This window comes from Lonchura striata, chromosome 6, assembly GCF_046129695.1.
Source record: "Lonchura striata isolate bLonStr1 chromosome 6, bLonStr1.mat, whole genome shotgun sequence".
Taxonomy (NCBI): Eukaryota; Metazoa; Chordata; class Aves; order Passeriformes; family Estrildidae; genus Lonchura; species Lonchura striata.
In genome coordinates, this window is record NC_134608.1 from 47,606,382 (window position 1) to 47,634,280 (window position 27,899).

Genomic DNA, 27,899 nt, shown 5'->3' on the forward strand with positions numbered 1-27,899 from the left:
TCATGTTTCACAACTTTAATAGAATATTCTATCTATTCTGTACAAATTGAAAACACCGTATTAAGTTACAAATGTGTAAGGTAAGGCTGGAGCACTCTACATGCCTGGTCACAGTGTTGATACAGCTGCTATTCAACTGCTGCCAGAAGTTGGTAATGGATGCTGAAACTAGAAACGTGTACTTCCAAGTGCCACACAACAACAGAAGGTAGTTTTGCAGACTTCAGAACTTTAAATAAAACAAATTGTGGAATGGAATAATTTCAGTGCTGCAAGTAAGACACCCAAACTTCAGATTTATTGAACTGACTCATTTTGATAGATTTCCGTGTTCATAGTGAAAGGTCCTTTCATGCTGGACACTAAGCAATAAGACTACTGGAAACTGTCTGGCTCTTTGGCTGCAACCCACTTCCACCAACAGCAACAGTTTGGCCTTTGCATTTTGATCTTCATCCAGAAGAGTTGTCATTTTGATGTGAGTTTGTTTCTTCTGTCTAGACTACTACAATGAGACCACTTTGAATTACCTGTTTTACAAGTACCCATATTGTATGCAAAAGAGGAAGATTTTTCAAGTATATTAAAAACTATTAAAAAGCACTAATTCTGTCAAAGTACTTACAAACATGAATAAATAAATAGTAAGATGAACAACTAAGTCTCAAATATGACACCCTCTTCAATGAAGTAAAATTACTTCAACTCAACTGGGTTGTACTGAGATAATAAATATGACATTTAAAGCCGCTCAAGCACTAGTTCAATTTGTAGGTTGCGAGAAACATTAAAAAAGGGGGGAGGGAACTAGCAAAAAAGTCATATTGCTCTATTTGTTTCAGCTACCATACATGTAATCCATTTACTTTAGCTTCTCAGCACATTGCTATTCCACGATTTTCAATGTTGAGCAAGAAAATGGATAATCCTCACATGGTAGTCTGGACTATTCCCCTATGCATAGGGCAAAAGGCTCTAAAGGCCTATTGACATACTTAGCTACAGTGTACCAACGGCTGTAGAGTGTGCTTTATTTAAACCTCATATTTCCCAAATGCATTGAAGTTGCCACTGTACATGTTAAGCAATAAAGTTAGTGAAAATCATGCAATTTAAAACAAATTAATTTTAAGCATTGTTAATAAGATTGTGCTGCAGCGATAGAATATCCTGAACTGCAGGCCAGGTATCCAACTATTTATTACAAGTTGTTCAAATATCACTTCCAAGTGGTATTTCCTTATTACTGTTGTTTGCATTCAGCAGGTTGGCTGGACTCTTTCTGCATAAAAGGAAAAAGAGAAAATAGTTAAAAATCGAACAGGCATGAAAGAAAACACTTCAACAAATACAGAAAAACTGGCTATGCAGTTCTGAATTAACTAGGTATCACTAACATGTACAGAAATGCTACACGAATACTCAAGCTACATCATAAAGGTCCAACAGAGTCACCACATTTATTGGGTTTCCCCTTGCCCTCAGCTGCTTGGTACCCCATAATTTTTTATCTGTTTTTGTGCTGTTAACACTGCATCCTGTAGGCCAAGGTTCACACAAACAAGAAAGCAAACCACCACCTACTCCCCTCAACCACAAGCTCTATTTGACTTCCAGCCCTATTAAACTATTTTAACAATAAACTGCCACCTCCTCCAGCTCTGAGGAGGGAGGAAGGCAGGCTGCTTATTCTGTAGCACGTCTGAGTTTTTCCTTAGGAGCCTTGCCCTTTCTGCTAAGGTGATAAAAATGTAATTAATGTGTTGATTTCTTCTAGGTTCTGCATCACCAGCAGGTAACTTGTCAACAATTTAACATTGGGCAAGAAGTCCATATGTTAATCTGAACACGTAAAAGTAAAAACACTTTCATTAGGTAGTTAAACAACTTCCCCTTTGGCAAAAGGAAGTGTATTTGGGAATGAGAACAAGTACTCAAACAGCTAAGAACTTCAAGTTTACACTGCACTTCTTGCCTTTTTTCCATTGTAAAACAGCATTCTTAGAAAGCAGGAAAATTTATTCAGTGAATTTCCACTTTGCTTCTCCCCTTACTATTTCTTAATATAGTTTATTATACACAAACAGCAGTCACAGAAACCTGCTGCAGTCTAGTAAAGAAAAATAAAGGTTCAAAACACAACACCCTGAACCTCACTGATGCAATGTAAAATGTTTCTTTGTTACTATCCTAAAGAAGTTCCTGTGTTATAAAATATGTACCCATACCAAGTTCAGTATACATGAAAAAACCAAGAGTTAAGACAACTGAAGCTTTTGCCTCTAGCAAGGAAGAATAGGTGCAACTAATTTAAACTTCCTTATCATGAAGTTTTGCCCCTGATAACCTGCACTAAACCCAGGCTGTTTCTCTGTTCCTCACCAAAACTGCTTTATGGTCAGAGTGATCACTATCATTGCCACTGCAATTCAGCTTTAGAGCCAAATGTACAGATGTGTCAGAGACCTTTCAGACTTCTTCCTTGTGGTGTTCCTCACTCAGCACATCTGGCTAACTTTGTTCTCTCTCATCTGCCTCAAGTTCCAAGTAACACTGATGTGAATTATATGGCACTGATCGGGTACTAAATACAGGAAAAGGGGTATGCTTACACAAACCACAAAATTAGCATTCCTGCTCTTAAATTAAAATTTAACTGCCACTGGAAGTACATGCTACTCCTTTTTACTGAGGGCCAGGCAAAACCCAGCAGCATTTTTATCTAAAGTTATCTAAAGGCTTCTTCTTTTAACTGCTGGAAATTTGAAACTGGCCAGAGTAGTGTGCAGACAGCATCACACTTCCTCTCCTCTTTGCACTCTGGATAAGGGCCATGATAAAATAAAAAACCTGCTATTTAAAATTAACTTTTAAAATATTTCCATCTTCTTCCTTCCTTCCTGGTCCCCTGTTACATTTAGATCAAGACACACTTGGGTTGAACACTGCAACCATTTCCACCAAATTTTAATGATCAACCAAAACACTTGTTACATTTTCTGATAAACTCCATGATATTTTCCTTATTTCTGTAAACACTTAAATCATATTTACTGCATATAACTGTTTATCCTGTAAAAACTGAGTCACAGAGATCACAAAGTTCTTTTTTTAAGGATCTTTCAGTGTTGATTACTGCTCTCAAACAAAAAAAAAAATACAGTTTGAGTCAGTTGTTGGAGGATTTTCAGACAAATACTGCTATTTTTAGGTTACACTTGAGGATGTATATGTGTTGGCCCTATATACAGAATGTTTAAACAGGCCCTAAATATCAAAGCAGTATTTCAGATTGAGACTCCAACATAATCCAAGTTCTCCCACCACTTTAACACACAGCACTGCCCTTGCTGAGGAAGCCAGATTGTAAATGCCACACTGCCTTCAGCTACCCTCAGCCTCATGCAAAGCATCTCACAGCCTAATCCCAGAGGACACCAGCACAGACCACAATCCCCCTCCAGTTACGGCTGCTCCAGCGGTTGCATGCACACTGAAACTCATCTCTGGCCTTTGCTGGCTCCTGTAAGATCAGGGCCCAGACTCCAAACTGTGATGGAGAGCTGACATCCACACTCCCTCAGGATGGCCTTTAAAGCCTGAGCCTGCTCTTCCTGCAGAGCCCAGACTTGGTGACACTGGGTCAGCCAACCACTGCCACTGATCTGCCTTCGCCCCTGTGCTGTTTATCACCCCATCCTGCCAAGGCTTCCATTCATGTTCTATTTCCCTACATTAACTTCCCATGACAGCTCAGAAAGGTAGTGAAGTGCATTGGCCAGGCAATAAAGACCACAGAGACTTGAACTGGCAATGGTAAGGAGCAATTGTGTCTCTTAAAAATAAATTCAGCAGTGAAGACACATACTCAAGATCACTACCAGGGCTACAGAGACAAGAATTCTTCTGGTTGTAAATAGATTCTTTACAGTAACTATAGGCAGACTTCAGTTAATCTTAATTTTTTAAATATATATTTAAAGTATTCCTTATTCACTTATTCTGTTGAAGGAGTTAAAACTGCTCTGGGCCTTTCATTTCAGTTTGAGATACTGTTGCAATGGATATGAACAAGCTGAGTGAGACTCCCTATTTTTCTCTTTTTTTTTTTTCTCTTTTGCTAACAAAGATCAATATATAGCTTTTTGTTACTGCTGCTCACTTACTGCATCACCTTCTCAGAATTAAAAATGGCACTTAAAATTTGCAGGAACAGAGAGCTAAAACAGAAGAAAGCAGGTCTGAGTTACTACTGCTTTCATGACTTTCCTACAAACCCCACTGTGTTTGCCCATCCAGTCAAACTGGTGTCCTAGAGGATGGGGACGTTAAGCCCAAAATTTCCATGCCATTTGTTTTAGCGATTTTGTTTTTCCAAAAGGCATCCTAAAGGAAACACTGAATTTCTGTTAGTCTTCAGTGCTTAAACTCTGATTCAAAGAGCAATCAAGTCTTTATCTCCTTACTTTTCCAATTCACTTTTTGGGAAGCTTTCCATCTGCTAAGGTGGCCATGCAGGAACAGGAAGACCTGTAAGATCTCATCTGACTCCCCATGATCTCTGCTGCCAACAGCAGTATCAAGGCAGGCAGCAGGCACTAAATCTGATGTCCAGTGGAGAAGGTAGAAAGCCTTTCTGAAACATCTTCAATAGAATAGTCCAATTAGGGGACCTAAAGCTGAATCTTATCCTTACTTCCTGTTCTACATTACAGAAGAAGAAACAGCAAGGATATCAGAATGTAAACCCAGAGCTAGCTGGAGTTAAGTAAGCAAGCCTAACCCAAATTGCCTGCCTCCACAACAGTTTCTGGAAATGAATCTGCTGCTGACAGGTCCTGCCACTGTAACCCAGAAGACAAAGGAGCTTGAAGCCCATGCAGTCTCTCACCCACAGAGCAGCTCTTTTGCTCATGATTCAAACCAGCACTCTGCATTACCCTGCCAGCTACTTCTCAATTCAAGCACAGCCTCAGCAAGGTGAAATAAAGGCAGCTAAAGGAATGGACATGCAAGCAAATAGAAAAACACACTACACAAAACCAGCTACATTATCCAGTTTTGTAACATCTTCTGAAGATACTTTCAATCATCTTACTGCTCAGTCTTCAAAAGCCACAACTTATACATGGCACAAGTGCTTTGTGTAAGAGATGATAATGATCTGGTTGTATGTGAACAACTCAAATGTACTTAAAAACTCACAGGAAGGAAGGAGGAAAAGTTTACAAAGCAGAAAGTGTTGACATGCAGCAAATGTACTACAACAATAAAGGAGGAGGTAATATGGAAATGACTGAAAAGGAGAAGCTGGATTTGAAAGGAAAACAGACCAATTATTTTTGTGTACATGGAAATGTATTCTAGATAAGAAAAGCAGAGGGTGGGAACTGGAAGGCAAAGAAAGGCAAGGAACAGGGGAAAAAGAAGACCAGAAAATGGTACAAGCAGGAGAAAGAATGGAGAACAGGACAGGACTGGGGTATCAGTGTCAAAAAACGAAATAAAATAATTCCAAGTTGACTTGAAAAACTGGGACCAGTGGCTAACAATTTTAACTGTAGGGAGGGAACACAACTGTGTCAGACTGCAGCAGGACAACAGACAAGCCACTGTGACAAACAGATGTTCTACTGCAGGTGAACCACCAGTGCACATATGCTGAGGCACCAAAAACTAACACAGAAGCATGGCTCCATTTTGAGTTTAACAAAGGCAAGGAAGGGCATTATCTATGCAGAGGGAGTGAGCTGGAAGGATTATAGTTTCTTCTAAATAATTAAAATAAAAAGACACAAGCCTAAAATACAGGGGGGGCAGAAGTATGGAGGCTGTTGCAGGCATTGTTCTCTGTGAGGAATGGGATGAAAGGTGAAAGATGTAAGGTGAAAGACAGTATACAACAGAAGGAACTTTTTCTTTCTTCTTTTAAATAGAGACAGATGAGCAGAAGAACAATACCTGTGCAGAATCATGAGAGATCAAGAAAAGGTTTTTAAGAGTGCTGCTGTCAGGCAGCATAAATAAGATGCTAGAAAGACATACTAAGTAAGCTGATGACTTAGAAGAGTTTAGGAAGAGCAGAGAAGATATTTAAGAAATAATTTGCAAGTGCATTAGAAACAGTAAAGAGATGAAACATCAAACCAGAAACAAGGAAAAATAGTCTGACAAGTCTCAGTATCTTTTATCATGTATATATGAAATACAGTTTGATTGCTACCAAGGCAAAGCAGAAAGTGTGCCAGGAAGGCAGAGAGTCATTCTGAAAAATCTACTTTAATTATATGATTTAAAGGCACTCATCCCTACACCCATTTAGTTCTATTTTTAACTAATAAAACCTAAACTCTGAAGTCACCATTCCCCCATTTCTTTTCCCCGTACAAGAAAAAAAAACCAAAAAACAAAAAAACCAAAACAAAACAGAAAACCCTAGAAAACAAACCACATTGCATGACTACAAATGTGACTCTTGGAATTTAGGTATGAATGGAATTCCACCTTACCTAGAAATGTATGAATGAATAACAGACTTATATTACACCTAAATGGGAAAAAATTGAAAGGAACTGTCAGCATGGATGAAAAGTGAGATGTACAAAATAATACAGGAGGCAACAACCATAACCTTCCAAGATAACTTCAGCTTTTTTCTCTTGCAGAATACCAAATCCTCTAGAAAGTTACTTCATATGTTGATACTTCATACGTTGATGTAGAACTAACATTTTTTCTCAGCTCTCCAACCTTTTCCCATTACAGGTACATCACTGCATCTGAATCCTACAGAGCAGAGTCAGAATACTGCTTTTTGCCAATCTAACCCTGTTTGATTGATCTTTGTACAAGACAGACTTTCTTTAGTATACAGAATTTCTCATTAAAGAAAAACAAACTTGACTCTTGATAGTGACAAAAACCATTTACTAATGATATGATGATGTATAAAACTATACCAGAAGAGTGACATGTTAAGTTGCTGTTAGGACTTTTATCCAAAGATCAAGCAGTTTTGCATGCCTTTCACTTTTTCATCTGTCTTTATAAAAAACTGAAAGCTGATGTTTTAAGAACTACATGAACACAAGTCTGTCATCACTGTCCCAACTTCACTAAATAGAAGCATTTACCATGACTGAAGAACTGAAAAATACCTATCAGAAGGAACACTAACCCTCAAGGCTGACTTTTAAGCCAGGTATCATAAAGATTAAAATTCAAAGTTGAGGACCGACTTTTTTTGATTTCTAACCAAGTACAGACATGTAAAGTCTAATCTGCAGCCATCAGGACAATGACAAAGAAAATTTCTAAGGAAAATAACATAAACAAACAAGCTAGTTGAGATTTTTCAGACTAACTGTAGCTTGAAGGCCAGCCAGAGAACATCTGAATATGACCTTTCTGAAGGTAAACTGTATCAGCATTACACAAGGATGCCATTAAGAAGCAAGTCACACAGATTGGAAATTATCTTAGTGCATGTTGGAAGCAAAAACCTGCAGTTTCCCAACTGATGGAAACATTAACTTCTCTCTGAAGAGCAATCTGAGTGCTGAAGATAACAAAAACATTGCAGTCTAAAGCTATGGTGTTTTTTTGATTGATCTTTTCACAAACTATCATACCCTTAACTACACTGCTCATGATTATAGCCTGTGTTATGACTAAGCACACAAAATCCTTACCTTAGGATCAGTCTCTGCATCTTCCTCCTCTTCTCCCTCCTCTTCCCCCTCCAACTCCTATGACAAAATAGAGATAAACTAACAGAAATTAAAATAGGTTAAAAGTGCAACTTTTTGTAATGGACAAAAAGCAAACTCGAAATTAAATTATCACTGTATTCCAGAGTGTTTCAAATGCCAGCATTGGGCTGATTTAAAAGAATTCAGCATCTTACAAGTTTTAAATACAAAATCTTTAAAACATGATATAAAGGTCTCAGTATGGCTTAAGGCAACTTCCCTTTGTATGCTGCTGTTGCAGTCCCACAGCAATTTTTAAACTTCTAGGTAACAAATTATTTGGAATTTTAGTTCTGGTAATAGGTATATATGTCTGATTTTATTCTTTAGTTCCATCTCCCTCCAAGAGTTTGTTTATTTAGATTACTGTGCACAGGCTATGCTTTCCTGTGCAGGATTTTTGCACTCAGTTTTACACACAACTACATCCAAGTGATAACATCTGGCACTGGAAACCAATTAAAAATACACATGCACACTTTTATCACTACCCAGCTTAAAAAAGTAAAAATATTAAAATGTTTAGTCACTCAACAGCCTAAGCACAGAGTAAAAAAAAGACTGCATGCTGAAGGCTGCCAGCTCACATCAGATCAGCTTGATAACCTCTGATGTACTCTGCTATGCTGAAGCTCACAACAATCAGGGATGTACCTTTGACAAATTAGCAAGAACAGCACAGTAAAAGCAGTAAAGCAAAAAATGTAAAGGATATTAGTTCATTTAAGTGTGGTAACATTTAGTGGTTTTGTGCAAAGCCTTCCATAGTGTGTTTGTGTTCACACAACATTACTGCAAATAGACCAGAGCCAGCCTAAATTATCTATGCTGAGCAGTTGCACACTTCCCCTTTTTCAAACTGCATTTAGTACGACCCAGTCTTTAAGCTTATGACAACTAAAAGCTGACAGCTGAATTCCACTACCACCTAAGGAACAGATATTTACCATGAAGCACTCTAGAAAAAAAAAAAAGCTTGTCTTTCATTTTTGACCCATGTCAGAAAACAGCTTTCAAAATACTAGATTAAAAAAGTGGATATATGATCTTACAGAAAGTACTTTCATGAAAAGGAAAAACCAGGCACAGTTTTGCAAGCAGTCATGAATACTGAACTCTTTTGGAAAGAAGTACCACAAACAAGAGCATTTATGAACAACTGTTTTCTGCTCCATATAGAATAATTCCTGGCACTGCAATGGAATAGGTAATCAGTAATCTATAAAAAATAGTGTGCATCTCACCTCCTCTTCACCTTCTTCATCTTCTTCAAACTGAAAAACAAACCCACGGTTTAATTAGCTCTACTAGTATTTGCATAAAAACTTCTGCTGTAATACATGTAGCATAATCAAACACTGTAACTGAAACTAAGCCCCTTCCAGAAACTGATTAACAGCTGAATGAATCTTTCCTATCCCGAAGTAGTTTTTGTTATTCTCATGTAATTAATATTTCACTCTAGCCTAATCAGAAAAGGAGAAGACTGTTTCTATGTGCTGGCTAATAAACAAAATGTTAATTGCATACATACATTATCATCATCCTCTATAGCTTCCCCAGTGAAATACAGCACAGCACGAGGGACTATCCTTTCACGAAAGAAGTGTCCAATTTCAAAATCTGCTGCTAAAGTGAATTCTGAGTCTTCATCCTGTAAGACAAGTCAGTTTAAGTTTTTTACTGCAAAGTGATGTGATACACAGAAGCAGATAAAAATATTTCAAAGTAACAGGTTTGGGAAAACATCACACCGTCATCACCGACCTTCAGGCCACAGGTACTTTCAGTATACTTAACTTTATAACAATAAAATCTAAATCTAGATCTGCAGAATTGAGATTTTCTGTAAAAGGTTCCTACACACAGGTTAGTGTCCTGCCAAGGCACCTTTTATTAAAAAGCTCATAAGACTTGGCTGGCTCTGGCATGTAATGTTGCAGAACCACTCAGAATGCTCCAGACTGATTTTTCAAGTCAGGTACCAGCCACAGTACTGCTGATTGGGCAGGGAAAATAATGACCTTCCCAACAGCGACCACTGGAGATGTCTTGGATCAGCGAGCCATGTAACAGTGAACTGTCAATGGATTACTTGGAAAAGTTGACAGTATCTTTCACTTTATCAAAGTGAAGCCCAGCTTTGTCAAAAGCAAAAATAACAATAAAATACACAGTGCTTAATAGAAGAACCCTATAGTGACTATACAGTGACTTGGCAAAAAGGATGTGGCAAATAGCAATGTTGCGGTTTCAGACACTTACCAGTGACTCTCCATCACCAGATACTGCAAAAAGAAAAGACAACACATTTAAGAAATGCCTATTTAGTCTCACCCACCTCAATATTCAAGATGACAAAATACAGTATAAAGACCTTCCCATACCAGAAAACATTGAGGTTATAAAGGCTTCACAAGGTAGCTATTAAAACTATGATAATTCAGATTAGTATTAAAAGTTAAATCTACAGAAATCATAATAATTTAATATGTTGTAGTTAAAGCATCAAAGCTGCCCTAAGGATGTCAAAGATTTTTGCACAGGAAACACTCTTTCTACAAGGATGGGTTCAGAGAACATGTGAAATCACCTCCTCTCCCCCAAAATAACTGGAACTGAAAAGATGAACATTTTGACATAAATCTGCAAAGTATTATTGAGAAGAGGCCCAGTACTGTAACCAGCATGGAACAGGGTGGTTGCTTGTTTAAAGAAAAAAACAACCAACAACAAAAACCCAAAAAACAAATAAATCAATGCAAAAAGCCCCAACACAAATCAGAATGCATTTCCCTGTTCTACACTACCAAGTGATATACTGCGAAAGTGACAATTTGGCTCAGTTCTCAAATTAAAATGCATGTATCCACTGCCAGCAGATGTCAGTGTCTTCTCTTATACAGCTAATCCCAAAGTGTACACTTTGAGTATTTAAAAGAACAACATAAAACCAACAGGAAACAAATCTCCATTCTTTCCTCAAAGCAGCAACAAAAATTAAAGGACATTTCTGTACCAACTACTCCCAACTTTAGAAATATATATCCCATGTTTCTTAACCCACATACATAGGCATTCATATCCCTCCATACATAATTAGGATGGACAGGTACTTCAAAATAGACTACAACAGAATTAAGAACCATTCTGTTCAGTACACCTCTAGAATTACAGAACAGTTTGGGCATTGAGGGACCTTAAAGATCATGAAGTTTCAACCCCTCCACCCTGGGCAGGGCCACCTTTAACAAGACCAGGCTGTTGAAAATCCCATCCAGTCTGGCCTTGAACACTTCCAAGAATGCCCAGAGAAGTTATGGATGCCCCAAACTGTTCCAGAGTCTCACCACTTTCACAGTCAAGAAATATCTTCCTAATATCTAACCTAAACCTGCCCTTTTTTGGCCTAAAGCCATTCCCCTTGTCCTGTCACTATGTGCCCTTCCAAAGAGTCCTTCACCACCTTTCTTGTAGGACCCCTTTAGTCCACAAAATAAACTACTTCCCTAATCTATGTTCATAGAAGAGGACAATGAAAGATGGACCAAGAAAAAAAATAATGGCTTTGGAATCCATCTAAATTGTTTAAAATGAGAGTACACATCTAACATTAGACTAAGAAAATGAGAAAATATACAAAATATCAGGGATCAGTAATTAATCCCAGTAGAAATGACAAACTTCTGTCACTTGACACAGAGGTTTCAACGAAACTGCTATGCTGTAACTTGACCAACAATGAAACAGCTCTTTTGCATGTTAGAAACAAACTGATGCATGGAGCCATCCTGTGGTAAAACATGAGAGTCGACAAGAGACTCTTTCCATCCTATGAATCCTGTTTACGCTGCACACCTATCGGTCAAGTTCTAAAGAATAACAACAGAACAAAATCATCTGTTTGGATGGGCAATCTGTTTGGATGGGCAAGAGTTTGCAATCTTCCTCTAGTAAGCACTTTATAATGCAGCAGCATAAACAGTTTGAATGTTTAAGTCACATAAATACAAATATATATATCAACATATTTTAAGGATCCTAATTCTTAAACTTCCAAACTTACCCTTTATTGGGCTGAAGAAGTTAAAAAATGAATCATTAGGTACTTGTTTAGTAATTGTCCGAACTGTGCCTCGGCCCTTGTGTTTCTGTTTCTTCTTGATTGTTTTAACTGTAACATTTTTTCCTTTCTTCCAGTCAATGGTACACCTAGAGACAGCACATGAGAAACTTTTAACACAAGGCACCAGGGAAAAGAAGGAACTGTTGCTGCAGAGCAGCAACATCAAAGCCAAAATAGCTTATCACTCTCTAGATAAAGCTGCTTGACAAGATATGAAGTAGATCATAGTTCTAGACATGATGTGTATGTTGGACAGGTCAAATACTTCCCAAATGAAAATGCTTTACAAGTTTGTCTTGGCAGGGTAATCACTGCCCTCACTCCACCTGTAATTCAATACCTCTGGCCTAACAATTGGACTGCTGTAACCAAAGACAGGATTTAAGCTATTCCAGAAAAAAATCTCACTAGTCAGACCATTAGAAAACATTATACATTATATTCTTTAACTACAGGTCAAGGCAAGTGTCATTTACTCTAAAAGCACATGTCCAAAGAGTGGCCAGGGAGAGGGATGTTTCAGCTGTCCAAAGAGCAGTGCTGGCAGCCAAGCACATCAAGCTGAAAAGAGACTAATTTTCAGTTCCCTTCTGCTGCTGTACAAACTGACACTCAATGAAAAGTCTCTTTCCATTCAAACAAGTTTTACCTAAAACTGCACATGGCAAAGAGTGAGGGGCAAACACAGCTAATTCTCATATAACAGAAGTAATGGTGTCACAGTAACCCTTAAATGCCTCAAAAATATCTTGTCCCATAGAGAGATGGCCAAAGTCACCAGTTTTATACTTAACCTGTATAACAAGGCACGGACATGTTTTCCTGCTCTACTTGTACTATATCTAACACCTTCCTCAGGAAACATCAATTGAAATCAAAGTTTTGATAAATCAGCAATCCAGGAAAGCATTCCTTTAAAATACTTAAACAGAAAATATTTTGCTGTAATGAACTCGTTTTCTTCAAAAAGGAGTAGTCTTGTTACTTAGGCACAACTTTCACTAAACATCCAAGAAGGCATTTTGCCTCACTACAGGGCTGGCTTCAAAAGCCAATAAAAGTCAAGAGGTTTTTGAGGTTATCAGCATGCCTTCACAAAACCAAGTATTTGGCATATCTTAAATGTGAGTTAGAAAACCCCAGAAACCAAATCACCTAAACTCATCCTTGAAGGGGTAGAAAAAACCCTAAAATAATCACCAACAGAGAAGAATACTTAGATGCTAAGAAAAATAGGGTACAAAAGCCATTTTTCATTTGCATCAGGTCTGCTCTGGTACTGGAATTTGGTTATAGAGCAGAGATCATGGATAGGAACAGGAAGGGTTAGTTCAGATGAAATTATTCTTTTACCCCCAAGAAACTCTAATGTGGTGTTCAACTCAAGAGACATCCAGAACAGACAAGAGAATTCACGATCCACAACTGTTTTCTGAACATGTGTTGCAAACACAATAAAAATAAAATTTAAAAAAATTGCTGCATTAGCCACAGCTGCCAGGATCACACTGCATAGCCTTTATGTTCCAGCCTCAAAACAGGCTGAAAGAACACACGATAAACATGATATATTCCTGCCTGATAATAGTAAACCAATTCCTGCCTGAATAAAAATTGCTGAGGAGATGACAAGAATCCAACAGAATCCAAACCTACTTATTAGACTGAGGAGGAGGGTAGTCTGCGAGAGGTAATGATAAAAATAATTCACCCAGTTATATGGAAAGAAAAGGTTTGTTACCTCAATTAGAGAACTATTAAATTTGAAAGGTGTTCAATTTAAAATGTACACAATGTTAAAATATATCTCCATCTATGCATCTGTTCCGCATGCTGAGACTAACACCATCATCATCCCTACAAACATTCTCTTCTCAGTTTTGAAGTCAGTAAAAATTTTATCTTTACTCATCATTATCATGGTAAGCAAAAAAGAAAAAAAAAAAACACTTTTACTGCAGAAGCTTTTTTGAATCTCAGTTTTCCTTACCCCTCACAATCAACTATTTCAGGTCCTTCAAATGAAAAGGGATCTGTCTTGTCTGGCTCCGACTTCATCTTGTATGTTTTTGTCAGGACTGAATTAGAAAAGTAGTCATTGGGCCCAAAGTGGAACTCTAATGAGAAAGACTGGAAGAAATTTCATGTTACCACTAACTTTCATCTATGAAATAGTGCGTTGGCAGACTTATAATTAATTAAACTCTGAAAATACAAGAAAAATTTACATATTTCAAACTATAGCAGAAGCAGGAAACTATGAATGTCAAAGAATTTAAAATGTGCAACAAGCTACAACCTTGACTTAGATTCAAATTATAAACAGCTAATTAGCACATTTCATTCATCTTCACATACAGAACTGCTGTCTTGAAAGCAATACTTAGAAGTATTTTGAGAGAAGTCTTGATTGCATTTCCTATGGAAGCCTCTCATCATCCTTGCAGTAGGGATGAATGTGTTATTCTGAAGTCATTTTAACATCATAACAACACCATGTCGTTCTGCTGCTCCCCCAAGTCTGATCAATATCATGATCTTGAGAGTGAATCAAACTTTATTTCCAATTAAAGCACAATTTAGATTGCAGAAGTCTATTTAAATAGCACAGTCCCCCAGGAATCAGAGGGGCTTTTCCCCTTTGATAACAGAAAATCCTGCAAAGGAATATTTATTTCATAAACTGAGTCCTACAACCAACATGCCTCAACAGCTTACAGCCTGAAGCAGGTGTTTCTGGTTATGTTTGAACCTCCTCTAGCACCCAAAAATTGTTTGCAGAGATTCAGTTTCTTACATGGAAAACAAAAGTCTCCAAAAGGCAGATTTCAGATCTGCAAAGGTTTCTAAACTGCCTGCACAATGCTCACTTTGTACTCAGGATCAGCTATGAGAGTTTTAAAGTACACTAAAACTAAACCTCAAACTGTCTTGGAAAGGGAAAACGAAGAATAAAGGTTTTTGGCAGTACTTATTTAGTGACTTGAAGGGGGAAAAAGTCTGCAGGTCAGTTCAGCCCAACAAAAAGACTGAAAGCCAAAACTTCCAACAGCACTGCCCAGCCACAGCATGTGCAACAGTTACCTTAAATATCTGATTTATTCTACCAATAATATGCATTACAAATTAGCCCTAATCTGCATACAGAACAATTACATAACTGCCAAAAGATTGGCCCTGAATATACTTCCCCAGGCATTCCTCAGACTCAGGCCAGAAAACTCTTATCACCAAGTTTGCCTTGCCATCCTTTTTCACAAGGCTATTCATGCATGGACAAGATAAATAACTCAGGACAAAAGCCTGCTCATCACAGATGTTTATCCCTCACTCGTCTCCCAAACGCCCCTAATCTTCCTAAGACCCTCACATGACTCATACCTGCTAAGAGAGTGGTCAGGGAGTGATAGGGACCAATGGCAACAGCAGCCTTCCCAACCCCCGTGCTCTCTGTTTAAGGACAGGAAGCCACTGGGACCCGGCAGTACACTGGAATATCTGTGTTGATTTCACATTGGCTATTTCAGCTCTACTTCCCTTTAAAGCAATTCCAGACAGCTGCATGGTTTGGAGGCTGTCTTCAGCTAAGGCTAATCTCTCTCTGGCAAACATGCTCAGGGGAAGAGTTACAAACTTAGCTTATCCACTAGCAGTGACGAACACTCATACCCAAATAATCCCATAAACCATCACTGGGGCTATAAATAACGAACCAGTGGCGCTACTTAGCATGCAGGATTCCAAGGGCTAGCAAGACAAAAATACCTGCACACAATGCATTTCAGCATCTCAGTGTATACCTGCTCATTAGGAGACAAGAAGCTCCAAGCTCAACACAATATTTGAAGTGTTGTAATAACCTTTCCAATACTCTTCATTTGGACATCTCTGGGTTTTGTTTTTTTTTTATCAAGTAAGTGCTCATGAAATTAAAAAAAAGAAAACTGCCCTTTTTTAAGCTACCTAAGTTATACCTAGATGAATCATCAAGGTCTGAATATGATAAGGATCCTGATGTACAAATAAATATGTAAATAGAAGTTAAATTATAATTATAAAATATATATATAAGTTTATCCATATGGTTATAAATAAGTAAAAGTAAATAGCAATGGAGTCACTTATGCTTCATGCAGATAAAGTTTCTACGTGCAGGCCATAACAAACAGGACTTTGAAGCACTTTAATTGCAATCAGGTAAATCCACTTTTGGTGTGCCATAACTACAATTAATTGTTTTGGGCCAACAGTAAATCAGAAAATTCCTGATTATCATGTATTTCTTTAGCAGCAAAACCTAATCCCCAGCAGAATGAATGTATCTATGACACACTGATTATGTGACGTTCACAAAGCTACCACTGCTGCATCGATATTCTACAAAGAATTGCAGATTGTGCTGAAAGACAGTCACACAGATGAAGAACAGGTCTCACTCAAGCAGTTAGAGACACATTCTTTGTCTCCAAATACAAGAAGGGACATGGAGTTTGTCAGCCTTCCATTATTGGATTTAATGTAGCACTGGAATGGAACCTATTTGCAGAAAAATGCTGTCAAAAGGTTACGAACAGTGCAAGACCAAATAAATCCAGTGTTTAAAGAGTTCTCCAGCTTAAGGTACTAAAAAACAAAGCTGAATGACAACACAAAAATTATGCAGGCAAGAAAAAACCTATTCCCATTTCATTCAACTGCCACTGAATGGATATGCTTCAAGACAAACAGCCAACTTCTTAGAATATCTTATTTTATGCTAATACAATTCATTTTCTTCATAAATCTCATATCCTCTCCCTAAGCTTTGCAATCTTCAGAAACTAAATTCTCAGTTCTTCTCTGCCATACTACTTTCTTGCCAATTATCAGCCTGAGTGTTTCAATACTAGCGGAATAAAGACAATAAGGAATAAAAAATAGAACCCAAAAGAATCCCAAAACTACTTGCTCTTAACCATTAAAAGCTATTCTGAGAAAGTCCTCCCATCTTTCTTATGTGAATCTTCGATGATGGTTGTCTTGCATTTATTTCAGGCATTATCAGAAGACCATTGCTACATAAGGCAAAACAAAAAATACCAAGCATATGAAAAAAGCCAGGATGACAAAATTTGAATGAAGTATGTATAGATTCAAATTCCATCCTTCTCCCTGCCTCCTCTTCAAAGGGAGTTCAAGGAATAAGTATAGTCTGCATAAATTGAATAAGCAGCAGAGCTACAATATCTGTCTCTGTACATCAAACTTAAACAAGAAAAAATTTCCAAAATTTAAAAAACACGTAGTACTTTAAAAAATACTTACAAGGTACAATTTAAAAACACTATCTAATATATTTTGTATTTTTTTCAACAGGCACAGTATCTATAATCATTGTCTTTGATTAGTATTACCAAGTCACATCTCTTTTGATACACTATTTGATACCCAGATTTTTTCCCACAATTCATTTTCAAATTAAAAGCAGCCATGCAATTGTATCACTAAGAGCAGCTACACCTGAATTCACAAAAGAAAAAGAAAGCAAAAAACCAGACAGATCTTAGCCAGAATTTTAATCTAGAAACTACAGTAATGTCAAAGCTGTGTAGGCTAAGAATGAAAGAGCAAAGAATCAGGAAAGCTTAAGATAAATCTTTCATAGGCAAATCATGAAAATAACAGCTTAGAAAAATCTCCCCCACAAACAACAGCCAAAGACATCTGAATTAATTTTTGGAATGCTACTCACTTCAATACTACAATCTTCAGGAGAAACATGCAGAGAAAACTCACCATAGGCTGTCCTGGTTCAGAAAACTTAACTTTAATATCCTGCAGATGTTTCAAGATTGGTTCATCATATTCCTAAGCAGAAAAAAGTAAAATTCAATTCAGCAGGCAATATTTAGAAAAACAGTCTCTCCTTAAAAAAGAACCAAACCTTGTAACCAATTCAACAATTACAGGTAAAGATCTGGATCTAAATTTCTTAATCATAGTTGCAAATTTTATGTGCCAAACTCTGTCATTTTAAGGCTCATCTTCAGTAAACAAAACTGCTAGGATGTATTACTGAAGATACAGTAACTTCATTCAGGGTATTTATTACCAGTGAGATTCAGAGGAAGACACACTCCAGGGAATTCTTCTTTAACAGCATTAAAAGCCACTAATACAAGTGCAGGCATAACTATCTAAGCTATTTAACACGAATTCAAACAATCCACAGATATTCTTATAACCTTGCAAAACTAATCCTTTATGGATTAAACTAAAAATGCTTGTCCATTTCAAGCATCTTCAGAGATTCCAAAGACTCAAAAGATTTGGTGTCTCACACCAAAGGATTGACTCACACTCCACAAGGATTGACTATTAATAGGAAATGCAGCAACTTGCTTAACACAACAGAAGTTGTTCATTTCAGAGTAACGACTTACTTGTACTAATTCACTTAGCATATCTACATTCCTAAAGATAGTAAACCAGAAGTCTGGAATTCCTTTGACATTTGTCTCTTCTGCTTTTTCATCTATTACCACTGCATTTTTCAGGTCTCCCTGGGAAAGAAATACAGAAACAACTGAGAAATTAAACTGTGACTTCTTAGTATACTTAATAAACAGAAACAGAATTATAAAACAATTGCCATCTCTGAAGCTGTGTTTAAGGAACATTTAAAATTTACTTTTTTTATTCCTTTGCAAATGAAGAGATACAAGGCTTATTTACACAACTGAACATATACACAATTCAGATTTACTTTCAACTCATCTGAAATTCTTCTATATGAAGACTAAATAGACCAAGCATCTACTTCACTGATTTGACAAACAGAAATAATTAAAACACTTTCTATCTTTCTAGAAACAAAAAAGTATAAATGCTTTTCCATTAATGTTATTTCTGTAGCTCCATAAGCACCTACAGTGTTTCATATAAAAATTTAAAATTTAACTTTGCACTCTGAAATGCTATTTTAGATTCCCCATTTTGCAGAATACTTGCAAAGCTGTTTTTACAGGTATTTTTAATGATTATGCTGTGTCTAATTATTACTGTTTTGGGAAACAAGATTCCTGCCCCATAACTGATGGCAAGTGTTATAAAACAGAAGAAGGAAGTCATCTCTCAATCCTAAACAACCCTGAAGTTCAGTCTGAAATAGCTGCACCGTTCCTTTTACACCACTAGATAGCAGCAGATATTTAAGCTGTTTCTGGCAGTTGCTTGGGTTATGATGAGCCAAGAATATGAAACTGCAATTTATTTCCCATCTAGACACGTTTCTGATTTTATTGTGTGGAATATGGCCTGTCAATGCTGCACGTACACAGAGCCTAAGGAACGTTTTTTGCTCATGCACATGAAGCATTGTGTCATGCTAAGTCTCAGGAGATCAGTATAAACAAAGAGAACAATTCACTCTGAATACAGAACAGCATCAAAAAAAACCTAAAAGAAAGCAGGCTAAGGAAAAAATACAAAGAAAACCTGACACAATGGCAAACAGAATTTTCTAAGTAGGTCGCTTTTCTGAGACAAAGCCTGACCACACATCTCCAGAAATGATGCTGGGAAAGTAACAGGCAGCCCACAGACTATATTATGTCTCCTAAATCTAGAAAGCTCCTACTCAATAGACAAGTAGGAATCCACCAGCCAAGCAGACATTTTATTAGCTCAATTCTGTTTTATGACTGTATGACAAGTATCTCACCTGTATTTATGAAAACAAAAGCTAATGATGTCCCCCAAAATAATGGAGACAGGCAGAGAACCGACCAGTCCTTTATTATCTTAGGGTTTCGTGTAGCACTGGAATGGAACCCATTAGCAGGAAGGTGCTGTTAACAGGTTACGAACAGTGCCAACAAAGGCAACCACTCAATTCCCCCAAGTCACAAATTTAAAAAAAGGCTAAACTAATGGTGTAAAGCTTTCACTGGCCATAACAGTGACATTGTTAACAGTGACACTGTGACATAACATCACAAGAACACATCACTGACACTCTTCTTTCAATGGCAAGAACGAGAATTTTAACTCTGACAATCCAATATATCCATAGTAGATGACCCAGATTATACTCACAGCCAGTTTTTCTTCATCCTCATTTTCACTGTGCCATTCTGCTTCTGCATCTGTGGGTTCAGCATCCCCATTAATAAACTCTCTTCTCTGTGTTAAAAAAAACCAAAAATGTAATTGAAGATGTAAAATTATGTATACGTAACCAGAACTGAGAGGAACAAAGAAATAAAAATTATATACATAATTTTCCTACCTTATCAAACAGAGGTTGATAGAGTGCTGCATATTTTCTCTCCAAGTCATGTACTTCTTCATAGAATTTAGCTTCTATATGAGCACATTTCACCTGGAGCTTTTTCAAGGCATCAATTCGTCTTATCACTGCTTTTGGAAAACTAAAAATCAAAATTATTTAAGGTTACAAGTTAGTTGCCTCAGCCTTATTTCACATTATACTGAGAAACAGGTTGCTTATAACTACATGCAATTTTAAAATAAAAGGCTTATGCCAAACATACATGTTTCTCCAAAACCTATTTCAAAAAGTTGAAAGAATCCTCTCCTACCCAAGTTGTTCTCAAAGATGTTATCTTCTGTTCCATTCCCTGGGGCCACTACCCTCCCCGTGTAGTTCAGAGATCTGAAATTAATACCTTTGTTTACACCTAAACTTTGAGACTAGATTTGTGTTGATCCATCTATGAAAATTAAGAACTGTGCATTCTACAGGAGAAAGCCTTAATTCACGGGCCATACTCATAAAGCACACACTGCCCATGTGCACTTTAAATTATTAAACATTTCGACATAGTCATGTACAAAGATCTCTTTATAGAACTTACGTTTTTTTCTAAAAAGAGGTCTACAACCAGCTATTCTCAGTCAAGAAATAAAAGCATAAGTATTTACTAAAGGCAGCATTTAAACCTACTTTCAGTCAATATAAAACTAAGCTTCAAACTAGGGATATACAGGTCCTGAACTTTCCATTACATGCAGGACAGCAATCTTACAGAAATCATCAGTCAATGTAGCACACACCCTGTCAGAATAAGGGGGTCACAGAGGAAGCAAAGGAGGGGAGGAGAGTTTTTTCTATCCAAAACAATAATGACCACGGTAAATATTCAACAGGACAAACTGTTGTTGCAATTTGCATGAGGTAACACTTTACTCTTCTTCCAGAAGTAAGACACTATGAATCACAGGTTAAGTAAGTAATTTTTCTTAGTGAATCATTTATTCTAATTTTCTACCTTAATTGCACAGTAATAATATTCTATTATGCCTCCAGTTTTTCAATGATTTTATCATGCTCAGTACTTACGTTTCAATGTAACTTGAAGGAGTAAGTGATGTGTTGTCAAGACGTTCCTGAAGAGCTGCCAGGACCTGTGGATTTTGCATCACTTGGTCTGCCAGCTTTTCTATGAAGACAGAAAACCCCTTTTAAAAAAATTTCCATAGCTTTATAGGGCTTTTGTCATACTGTGTCTTACAGCAGTCACAGTAAGAATACTCAATATTTTCACACCTCAAATAACACAACTGTTATTTGAGGTGTGAAAATAGTGAGTATTTTCATACTAACACAATTACTTCAGGACCAGATTTCAGGAATATAATGATGGATAATGATAGAGAAAACAATCTTCTCTTTGCAAATCTTTCAGTTGCTTTTACAAGCAAGTAGTACATTGACAACATAGGCAAATTTCCTGTTTTCCCTTTATGCAAGAAAATACAAAACAGAAGTTTCACTATCCTTCCGTATTAGCTGTACCTTAAAAGTCACACACAAAGTTTCAGGAGGAGAACCACTCAATTATACTTCCAAGACATCTGGCTTCCTGCGTGACTCCTGAAAAAAACCTTTCCAACTCTGTGTACTGTACAATAAACATCATAGCACTGTGACCTTGACAACTACTAATCTTTTACCTCAAGATGATTTTACAATCTGTAAGATTCCTTAGCCATGACAACACTTCCCAGAAGACTTTTACAGGAGATCAGCTCTAAAATGCTTCTGCTTCTGTTAAAAACCCTTACTAACAACTATGCAGTGTCATGGTGCGAAGACTTTTGCTTTTCACATCTTTCCACTCTTTCTCAGTGCTCTTTTCCTCAGACATTAAAACCCCAAAAAATTGCAAAGCACACACTAACATGGTGAAGCTGTGATATGCTTGTGTTTGTGTGTTGCTTTGTTTTCCTTATTTATTTGGGATTTACTTGTTTTTTCTCAATGCAACTTGACTTCAGAAACTATTAAATGGTGTCTACCAGTTCTCATATGACTTCCAATTGCCAATCACAAAGGATTTCTTAAAAAAAGAAAAAAAGTAATGAGAGAGACCTGAAGAAATTCAGTGACCCCATAAACGAAAAGTATTTCACTGTAACTTACAAATTTTAGTGTTTAGAGAAATAATCAAACTGTAGCTTTTCTGCATACAGAAGCATTATTTTGAAAAACACTACACATCAGTTATCTGTAGGCCTTGGTAATGGAGAATAAAAACTTCCAAGGCACATTCTGAAGATGCACTTTCTGAGAAACAAGACAGTAAAAAACCAGCATACAAACAGAACTACTCATTTTGATAACTATGCTGACAAAGAATACGTGTTGTTACACGCCAGTCTTTACAGGCCTTATTGCAAACGTCTAGAGGGTCATTTCAGGCAATGGTTCAGCATCACAGTCACAACACACAAAAATACAGCCTTCACTCTGCTTTTCCCTGCATTAAACATGGAAAACATCAGAAAGTGAACAGTTAGTCTAAAAACCATTGTTTTGCTTTCAGCTGTGAACACATCTTCAGTTTTGACTGGAAAGGCTTGTTACACTTCTGTAACATCACCTACTACTACGTATTTCATACCTTTTTTGTTGGTTGCATTTTTAGCAGCCTCCAGAGAATCTGAAGCAGTATCTTCTGTTTTACTAAAAGAATTCAAAGGATAACATATCAAAATAGCATCACGTTACACAAATGTCAGCATTTGAGAACTCCGTTTTACTACAGACATGCTTTATAGACAAGTATGCTAATAAAAGACGTATTTATGTCTTCAAGCTTGTGGAAACTAAAAAGAAACAAACCAACCTCAAAACAAAACATAACAAGCCCAAACCAAAAAGCTTTGATGGATAAATTAATCTCATTAAGTGAACGGCTGGCCATTCATGTGTGTGATTCAGTCTGTGAATCACGTGGCCATTCACTCTGCACAGGAAAATGTTATTACTCACAGATGAAAATATGAGACACTTTTAGTGTAAGTGACAAAGAAAAACAAGAGAAAGGATGCAGGTATGAAAGGAAGATGAACAAGAGGTAAAAGCTCTCTTTCCAACTTCTCAACAAGCTGTTCTGGTAATCAAAAAACATTCATTGCTATTTTAAAAGAGATATTCCTGGCCTCCCCATCTCCCTGCTGTAATGTCTTCCACCTCACTTGCTGTGGTGGAGAAGGAGAGGGCCCAGCATGAGTCAACAGCCAGCCAGTATTCCCTGTGCTCCCTGCTAGTTTAGAGGTCACAAAATGCACACTGGATATTGCTGAAATTAAACCTAACTCACACACAAAACCAGAAGAGATATCACACATGCAAATGGGTATTATCAGGTACAGGACAGACCAGCTTATCAAGCACTGCAAGCCTCAGAGGAGCAGCAGCACGTCCATAGAAATACTGTATGTTCAAAAAATACTACATAAACTAAAGGTGCCTTCTGCATGCTTAAATTACACAGATTAAAGAAACACTGAGGCTCTTCAGTTCTTTAGAGAATTTAGAAAAATATTACCATTTTATTCCTATCCATGTCTGGTAAGCCATGCTTCACAGGTTAAAAAAAAAACAACAAAAACCTCTCCAACAGAACACCAGATATACAGTTGGCTCTAACTACCTTGATTTAATTTCAGGAAAACAGCCCAACATACCTGTTATCTGCCATCGGTATGCCTGTATCCACCTGCAAGTTGAAAAGTAGTGTTTAAGAATGCTTGAACAGTAATTTGTTTACCTCAACCCAAGATGAAAATAGAACAGGTCATTGTTTAAAACCTCAATACAAATTAACAGCTACTGTTTTTTTCTATGAAATTCATCATGCATAATCCCTCCCAGTAAACTAAATAGCTACCACAATATCCAACTCAAAATGAAACTTGCTCAGTTTCTGAACTATGTCAGGTGGTTTAAACCTCCTAGAACTTATTTTTTCTGTTAAATACTCCAGATTTAGTGAACTTCTGGCCAAACATGGGTATTCAGTCTGAAGGTAAGTGCCACAATTTCCTAGATTAGCTGAGCATTCTATAAAAACAAATGCCAAAGAGGAAGACATAAATGCATTATTTTCTAATTCCTTGACAGCTTCATAGTAAATAATGAATTTTTTATATCTGCCCATACAGCATACTTAAAAAATAATGAAAGTTCAAATTAATGAATTACAATAACTTCCAAATCACTTTTTTTCTTCTATCACCCAAGTAGAAAAACATGTTTCACATGTCTGTCTAATCAGGGTTATTTTTGCAAGCAGCTGCTTCTACTGCTCTACAATATCTCTGAAACTGTTGCTAGATAAAAAGAACACCAAAGAGAAGAAAATTATTTACCAAGAGAAGGGGTTTTGACAGTAGCTAGGAAGGCAGAATCCCCTGTATAAAGATTTGCTCCTTATTTATCAGGAGTCAGAAAATGAAGAGGAAAGAGAGAAGCAGAAATCTCATTACTGACAATGACTGGAACCAAGTTTAGCACAGCTACCCCCAGCCCTCAGTATCTAAATTAGCTCTCCTGAGAAACCAGAGGGAGCCAGATTGTCTAACTTATTCTACTGTTCTTTCTTTTCTGGGGTGAAATAGCCAAGCCTGCACACGCATTTCAGTAACAGAGACTGGGGTCTTTTACCCCTATTTTAAAAGGCTGATCACAAACTCCAGTAATCACTACCTGCCATAGAGAAACACAGGTGGTTTTCCACTACCCAGCTCTCATGAAAGCAGACCTTGGTCTGTGAGTCAAAGTCAGAACAAAAAGCAGCTTCAATCATCCAGAGCTGACAGGTCTGATTTCTCCAGCTCTCTGAAGGCCAAACAGGCTGATCTCAGGCCCAGCCTCCAACAGAGGGCTACCAAAGAAGAACCTCAGTGCTAATGCCAACTTGAGCAGCAGCCCAGAGATTGCACACACTCTTCCATCTGGAAAATGCTGAATCCTGCTCTCAGATGCAAAAGCAACACTTGCACAACCATTTCAAATAGAGTTGAAAAGCTTTGTTGGTTTTCACCAGTACTAACAGTGTACTTCAGATTATTTCACAGGAAGTTGTTCACATCTTCCATATAAGCCTCCCACCCTACAGGTTAAGCCCAGGAACAAAATAAAGGAGCTTCTGGCAGAGTAGGTGCTCCACCAGCTCAGGCAGATTTATTTCCAAATGCTTCCTCTTGCCTTAAACATAACAACAAGTGGCAATGCCAGCAACCACCTGCTAGAGCAAAACAGATTTTTACAATCTCGCAGCTGAAGAAATAAAGGAGCATAAATGATTATTTCCTTCCACAGCAAAAGAAGGCAGGGCAAAAAAGATACAATTCAAAAGGTAAAACAGAGCAAATTGACCTAATATCAGTTCAGCCAACAAGTTATATGATGCCAGTCACTATTAGAGGAAGCAACAGTAGGCAACTAAAAATGCAGACTGGCAGTAGTTAAAAGTTACCCTCCAAGACTTGTGGCTTCCAGCCTCAGCCCAGCAGCCGAGCTAATGGAACAGATTCTACTCCCCTTGAAAATTCTTCTGCTCAGCTGTTTGTGCTGTATTTCCTGCAGGGAACTACTCCTCAAGGGAAGACAAGATCCTCAAGTGTGTTTGGAAAACATGGAATAATGTTTGAGTAGCAGTAAAATTCATCTCCACTGGAACAGACACGAACTGGGCATGTTCTGACAAAAGCCACGCACCAAGCAACAAGCAAGAATGAAAACAGAAGACAAGGAAAAAGACACCATTCCCTGGTGCAAATACACACTTCAAGTCTTGTTTCACCACTAGAGTTGTGCTTTTGGTAACTGGAACATAAAAATAAGTATATGAATAAATAATTAGATGCAACTTTCTTAGAAGACGGCTTGTGATTCCCAGTTTCACTCTAGCTGCCTTGCACTAACTTCACTGTCATAGAGCCACCAACAAAACTGTTCAGGACAAGCGGGTGAGGGCAGTGGAGGAAAGGTAATTTTAGAGATTGAGTTCAGCAACACCAGTTGAAAGAAAGCTGTAGCAAAGCACTGAGCCCTCATGGCCATTGTCCTCACTGTTTTCCAAGCAACTTTACAGGCAATGAAGACATGAAAAATCAACCAGAACCCAAGGAAATAACAAGAGAAATAATCATTGTTGCTGCCACCACCGTCCTGGGCAGTTCCCTGTTTCCAGATGACTCGGGCAGATGAAGCTTTGGGAGATCAGATCAAGCCCCTGTCCTACAAGGCAGGATACAGCTGCAACTTGTCTAGCACAAATGTCACACACCATCAATCCCTTAAAGCTGCAGGAAACTGTAAACTCGATGCACGCCACAACAGGAAAAGTTCATTACAAGGACAATATGCTGAAGGGCACAAATTCAAGGGAAAAATCTATCCACTGGCAAGATGTACTCCTAAATAGAAGTGCACACGGAATAAATCTTCTCTGCCTTGCACAAACCTTCCAAACATAACAGAAGGGCAAAACAGGAAACTGAAGGGCTCCTGAACTCACAGGAAGACTCCTGCCCACAGCTGTTAAGTGTTTTCCGTAACTACAGCAAATCAGAAGAGAAAGTTACAACTTTCAGAGGCACTGAGATGTAACCCCACAGGAAGCCACAAACAAACAGGCAGATACTTTCTGTAAGGATAATAAGATGGGATCGTGAAAAATTATTTGAGGAAGAAACTCAGTAACCTGTTCCACATGCCCCGGATATCAACAATACTCAGCTCACCTCCAAGTTTTGTAAAAGGCACACTGTTTTGTTTAGAGATGACCTCATAAAAATGTTCCTAGTAATTCCGGTTTCATCTGTAATTCCCACACTCGCGTCCCTACCTTTATATTTGAAAGCCTCGTAAGCAGATGCTGCAGAAGAAGAATCTGAAGAGAATCTAACAAATCCTACAAGTACTGGTATTGTGTGTAGTAAATAATTACAACACCAAAGAAAATTGCAAACAGGCTCTAAGTGGGAGGCAAGGACCTCGAAATGCAAAACCGAGCCCCCGAACCGCCCGCCGTGGCTGAGATCAGCATCGCAGCCCAGCCAAGCAGCGAAGGCCTTGACTCCCCCCGAGCACGGCGGCGTGAGAGCGCCGGGGGCAGCGCCCAGCACGAGCAGCGCTCACCGCGATCAGCCGTGCCGCCCTCCTCCTCCTCCCCCGCTCCCCGGGGAGGGCGGGGACAGGGCGGGCGCGCTGCCAGCGCCGCGGCCATACACGCGGCCGGAACCCCCGCGTTCCCCGCCGCCAGGCACGGAGCAGCGCGGGCCCCGTTCGGCGGGCCGGAGCTTCTAGCACCGCCCTTACAATGAATGCGCGGCAGGCCGGGCGCAAAGCCCCCCGCGCGGGGCGGCCGCGGTCGCCGCCGTGCTCCGCCCCTGAGCGGGCCCACAGAGAATCCCCACGCCGCGCGGCGCCCGGCTGGGCCGGTCCGCTGTCCCCGCCGGGCGCCGGGGCGCAGGGCCCGGCGCCGCCCGCCCTCACCTGCCCGCGCCCCTCACGCCGCAGAGGCCGCAGCGCCGCCGGGCTCCTCGCAGCCTCCTCTCGCTCGGGCAGCGCCGCCGCTAACAAGGACGCGTCCCATTGGTCGCGGCGCGGGCCCCTCCCTCAGCAAGGGCGCCGCCGATTGGCCCGGGCGGCGCCGCGGCCGCCACGCCGCACGCGGGCCATGTTGACTGTTCGGCGGGGCGGCGCTCGGCCAATCAGAGCACGC

General features: G+C 38.7%; 1 protein-coding gene and 2 non-coding genes across 5 annotated transcripts; all 3 read right to left on the reverse strand.

The window, feature by feature from the left end:
- On the reverse strand, positions 1-27,798 carry NAP1L4 (nucleosome assembly protein 1 like 4). 3 transcript variants are annotated; one of them, XM_021526745.3, is made up of 16 exons: positions 27,671-27,798; positions 23,854-23,885; positions 22,785-22,846; positions 21,221-21,320; positions 20,147-20,288; positions 19,954-20,040; positions 18,300-18,419; positions 17,653-17,724; positions 13,868-14,007; positions 11,818-11,963; positions 10,017-10,039; positions 9,286-9,405; positions 8,996-9,025; positions 7,692-7,748; positions 6,510-6,547; positions 1-1,282 (listed from the first exon to the last, which is right to left on the reverse strand). In XM_021526745.3, the coding sequence occupies exons 2-15, from the start codon at positions 23,865-23,867 to the stop codon at positions 6,542-6,544; spliced, it is 1,119 nt and encodes a 372-aa protein (XP_021382420.1). In that variant the 5' UTR covers positions 23,868-23,885; positions 27,671-27,798; the 3' UTR covers positions 1-1,282; positions 6,510-6,541. The 3 variants fall into 3 exon arrangements, 2 of the variants coding, with proteins under 2 accessions (XP_021382420.1, XP_021382419.1); XM_021526744.2 differs by lacking the exon at positions 6,510-6,547; XR_013340188.1 differs by lacking the exon at positions 6,510-6,547 and having other exon boundaries at positions 1,177-1,282; positions 7,692-7,769.
- LOC116183772 (small nucleolar RNA SNORA54) lies at positions 16,335-16,456 on the reverse strand. The gene has a single exon (XR_004148465.2). It is a non-coding gene; the product is annotated as a small nucleolar RNA SNORA54 (small nucleolar RNA).
- On the reverse strand, positions 19,605-19,732 carry LOC116183773 (small nucleolar RNA SNORA54). The gene has a single exon (XR_004148466.2). It is a non-coding gene; the product is annotated as a small nucleolar RNA SNORA54 (small nucleolar RNA).
- Positions 27,799-27,899: the final 101 nt, after the last annotated feature.

Excerpts from the sequence above, each read along its gene's own strand:
- NAP1L4 (XM_021526744.2), bottom strand. Across the intron at positions 21,321-22,784 it reads AAATGCAACCAACAAAAAAG|AAAAGCTGGCAGACCAAGTG; the intron begins GTATGAAATACG and ends CTGTCTTCATAG. Across the intron at positions 17,725-18,299 it reads TGCTAAGTGAATTAGTACAA|GAATATGATGAACCAATCTT; the intron begins GTAAGTCGTTAC and ends TTTTCTGCTTAG.